Raw genomic sequence first — 4,824 nt, forward strand, 5'->3', positions numbered from 1 at the left:
TATCAAACAATATCAATAATATCACTTGCAAGTAAAATTGTGCTGAAAATCATTCAAAAGCGGTTGCAGCAGTACATCAACAGGGAACTGCCAGAAACTCAAGCCAGTTTCAGAAAAGGATGTGGAACCAGGGATATCATTGCTGATGTCAGATGGATCATGGCTGAAAGCAGAGAATACCAGAAAGATGTTTACTTGTGTTTTATTGACTATGCAAAGTCTTTCAACTGTGTGGATCATAACAAATTATGGATAACATTGCGAAGAATGGAACTCCAGAACACTTAATTGTGTTCGTATGGAACCTGTGCATAGACCAAGAAGCAGCTGGTCAAACAGAACAAGGGAATACCACATGGTTTAAAGTTAGGAAAGGTGTGCATCAGGGTTGTATCCTTTCACCATACTTATTCAATCTGTATGCTGAGCAAATCATCCAAGAAGGTGGACTATATGAAGAACGGGTCATCAGGATTGGAGGGAGACTCATTAACAACCTGACATATGCAGATGACACAACCTTGCTTGCTGAACGTGAAGAGGACTTGAAGCACTTACTGATGAAGATCAAAGATGACAGCCTGCAACATGGATTGCACCTCAACATAAAGAAAACAAAAATCCTCACAACTGGACCAATAAGCAACATCATGATAAACAGAGAAAATACTGAAGTTGTCAAGGATTTCATTTTACTTGGATCCACTATCAATGCCCATGGAAGCAGCAGTCAAGAATCAAATGACATTGCATTGGGCAAATCTGCCACAAAAGGTGTCTTTAAAGTGTTAAAAAGCAAAGATGTCACTTTAAGGACTAAGGTGCACCTGACTCAACCCATGGTGTTTTCAATAGCCTCATATGCATGCAAAAGCTGGACAATGAATAAGGAAGACCGAATAAGAACTGATGCCTTTGAATCATGGTGTTGGTGAATAATATTGCGTATACCATGGACTTCCAGAAGAACGAACAGATCTGTCTTTGAAGAAGTACAGCCAGAATGCTCATTAGAAGTGAGGATGGCGAGACTTTGTCTCACATACTTTGGACAAGTTATCAGGCGGGATCAGTCCCTGGAGAAGAACATCATACTTGGTAAAGTAAAGGGTCAGTGAAAAAGAGGAAGACATGCAAGGACATGGACTGACACAGTGCCTGCAACAATGGGCTCAAGCACAAAGATTGTGAGGATGGTGCAGGACCGGGCGGTGTTTTATTCTGTTCTACATAGGGTCACTGGGAGTCGGAACTGACTCAATGGCACCTAACAACAATAATATAATTTCAGGTAATAAATGTATGAAGAAAAGCAAAGCCAAGTGAAGGGAAAAGTGAGGTGGTAGGAAAGCCTATTTTAAAGAGAGGTCAGGGCAGGCCTCTCAGATGCGGTGACCCCTGTGAGACACCTGAGCAAGTGAGGGGAAACCATGTGGATGCTGGAGGAAGAATGCTCCAGGAGAGGACGCAGCATTTGCAGAGGCCCTGATCGGGGAAGGAACTGGGTGCATCTGTGGAGCAGCCAGCCTGCCAGTGTGGGTCAGAGGGCGAAGAGAGCAGGACCTCTGATAAGCCTGGAGAGGGGCCAGGACCCGGGTCGGGCCGGCCCTATAGGACTTGATTCCATGCGCAATGGGTGCCACGGAGGGTTGTTAGCAGAATGATGTGATAAGATTTATTTTTAAAGGATCTCTCTGACCACCATGTGAAGCTCAGACAATAGAGGGGGAAGAGACAAGAGGGGAAGGAGTCCAGTTAGGAGGACCACGGTGGTCGTGGTGGAAGTGGTGAAGAGTGTGTGGCCCAGGATGTAATTTGAAGACATGGACATGGATTTGATGCATGGGTGACAAAAGGAGAGACAATTACTAAGTTTCTGACCAAGTAACTAAGTGGGTAATGGTGTTAGTTACTGAATATGGAAGCCTGGGGCAGGAAGAGGTTAGGGAAGAAGGTCAAGAGTTGTTCTGGACATGTGAAGTCTGAGAGGCCCATGAGGTATCCAAGTGACTATAACAAACAGGGCATTGGGCAGGAGTCTAGAACTCAAGGAGGGATCAGCATGGAGACTTAAATGTGGGCATCATGAACTTAGAGATATCCGTGAAAGCCCTGGGACTGGATGAATTTGCCCAGGCCAGTGGCTCTTTTTAGGGGTGGTCCCACCTCTAAGGGGAGTGCTGGTGGCGTAGTGGTTAAGAGCTACAGCTGCTAACCAAAAGGTCAGCAGTTTGAATCCAAGAGCTGCTCCTTAGAAACCCTATGGGGCAGTTCTACTCTGTCCTATAGGGTCGCTGTGAGTCAGAATCAACTCGACAGCAATGGGTTTGGGTTTTTGGCTCACCCCTAAGGAGCTTTTAGAAATTTGAATGTTTTTGATTGTCAGAAATATTGGAGGATGCTACTGGCATTTAGTGGAGGGGGGCCAGGAAAGCTAAAAGTTCTGTAATGAAGAACTGTCCTATACCCTCTTGGGCTTTCAAATGTTCTGCCAGATATTGGTATAGGTAAAAATCTGTTTATAATTGTTGTGTTGTTAGCTGTCATCAAGTCAGTTCTGACTCATGGCGACCCCACGTGTGCAGAAAAAAACTGCTGTATTGGGTTTTCAAGGCTGTGACCTCTGGCTGGGTTCCAACTGACAGCCTTTTGGCTAGTCAAGCACTTAACTGTTTGTGCCACCCAGGGACTCCTTGTTTATCACCTGAACTTAAAGCCTAATATAAGCCCGATACTGTTGTTGTTTGTTTTTACTTCACACTGAATCTTCCAGGAGTGGTACTACTTTATAAATCAAGAGAAGATTGTTCATTGTTTATTCAGAATTTAACTGATTTCATTCACCATTTCACAAATCGTGTCACCACCAGCAATTCAGCTTGTGGTATCCAAGCTGCTGGTCAATATACCCATCTGCATTTCTAAATGTTGCATCAGAGTACAGGTGCACACACCAGAATAATTCACCTTGTCTTCTAGTAGAGTTGAGCTTGAACATTACATTATACAACACATATTCTTTTATTATAACTTACTTTCCTGTGAAGTTACTTTCTATTAGTTATAGATTCATACTGATTTTTCAATAATTATGTGGGTAGGTAGAATGTATCATCTATGAATTTCAGTTTAGCTCAGTAAAGTGGGGTCTCATAAAATACCACTATGACAGGGGGGCAATGGGTCAATAGGAAAAAAGACTAAGCTCCGGGCAACTTTAACTTCTAGGGATCAGGAAAAGGAGACAGCAAAGAAGACTGAGAAAAAGCAGCCACACAGGTAAAAGGAAAACCAGAAGAAGGAGGAGTCTTGCCAGTCAGGTGAAAGACTGGACGGGCAGGTGGTTAATAATATGAAATGCTACCAAGAGGTAGAATAAAATGAGGGTTGAGAAATGGCTCTTGGCCAGATGGAGGCTGTTGGCCTCTTTGGCAAGAGTGGTTTCAGTGGAGAAGTGGGGACAGAAGTCTGGCTGGCGGGGGTTAGGCAGAATGGAAGGCAGTGAGTCTACACAACTTTTTCAAGTTTTGCTAAACAGGGGGTCACAGCAGTGGTAGATGGAATCAGGGGAGGATTTTTTAAAAGATTGATACAAATGCTTTTAAGTGGAGAGACTGATGCAGGAGAGAGGGAGGAATGGATGTTACAAGATCGAGGGGACAACTACAGAAGCAGAGTTCCTATGTCGGTGAGAAGGCATGGGATCCAGTCCATGAGGGGAGGGCTGGCCTTGGGTGGGAACAGAGACAGTTCACCTTCTAATTGGAGGGAAGTCAGAGTGCATATGTGAAGAGAGATGCAGGAAGAAAAGTCATCGGCTGAGGTGAGGTAGGGGTAGGGCAATGGTGGAAGTTTCAGGAGTGAAGAAAGGTAGGGAATCAACATCTCTGACTGGAAGTCTAGCAGGGCTGCTGAGGGCCCCTTAAGAACTGAGCCATAAATTTTAAGTTGGACCACTCAGCAGAGTTCTGTGTTTTTCTCCAGCTGCTTGGGTATGAACCACTGGGATTTTATTAGTTAGAGAGGGGCAGTGGGGGTTGAGGGAATGAATAAGAAAAAGCTTACAATGGCAGACCAAAGAATAAGCTAGACTAACAGGTAATGTGGACATGGGGGACAGGAGGAATAGATAGTATACGAATGTAAGTATATAAATATTCCCACTTGAAACCATCTTTATAAGCCCAAAGCTCACTCCACTCCAGCAAGGCTGAACACTTCCCATGTGTTCACTAGCTGTGACTCCTCAGAGCTGCACCCTGTCACTGGGTCCTCCACGTCCACTCAGCCGTAGCCCAGCTCAGTCACCATAGACACCGACTGGGTCCTACCTGGTCCCGTGTGTTTGAGGATAAAGTTTTCATCATCAAACTTCTTGCCGTAGATGGACTTGCCCCCCGTGCCGTTGTGGTTCGTGAAGTCGCCGCCCTGGCACATGAACTGGGGGATGATGCGGTGGAAGCTGCTTCCCTTGAAGCCAAAGCCCTTTTCATGGGTGCACAGGCAGCGGAAATTCTCTGGGGTTGACAAAGAAAAAGGCGCTGAGGTTAAAAAACAAAACAAAACCTTCCTATCTAGAATCTGAAAAACTGTGTGTTATATTTAACATTCTCATTTTAAAATAAGAGATGCTTACAATAAACCTTTGGGAAGCTGACATCTTGAAAGACTACAGGGGGTTCTAGTTAAAGGTAGATTGAACACGTGCATTCTAGGCCTGTTTCCTCCCCAAACCATACTAAATTGTGGTCAAGTGGTTTTTTAAAAGAAAAAGGAAACGGAGAAAAGACAACAACAAAAAATACTGAAATCCAGAAAACAAGT

General features: G+C 44.4%; 1 protein-coding gene across 1 annotated transcript in view; it reads right to left on the reverse strand.

Moving 5' to 3' along the window:
* LOC101340274 (peptidyl-prolyl cis-trans isomerase E) overlaps positions 1 to 4,514 on the reverse strand; it is an 8,217-nt gene extending 3,703 nt beyond the window's left edge. The window contains exon 1 of the mRNA XM_012554289.2: positions 4,332 to 4,514. Coding sequence (XP_012409743.1) covers positions 4,332 to 4,437 — 106 coding nt within the window. The 5' untranslated portion in view covers positions 4,438 to 4,514. The remainder of the gene's footprint in view (positions 1 to 4,331) is intronic.
* Positions 4,515 to 4,824: the final 310 nt, after the last annotated feature.

Source organism: Trichechus manatus, unplaced genomic scaffold, assembly GCF_000243295.1.
Source record: "Trichechus manatus latirostris isolate Lorelei unplaced genomic scaffold, TriManLat1.0 scaffold00015, whole genome shotgun sequence".
NCBI lineage: Eukaryota > Metazoa > Chordata > Mammalia > Sirenia > Trichechidae > Trichechus > Trichechus manatus.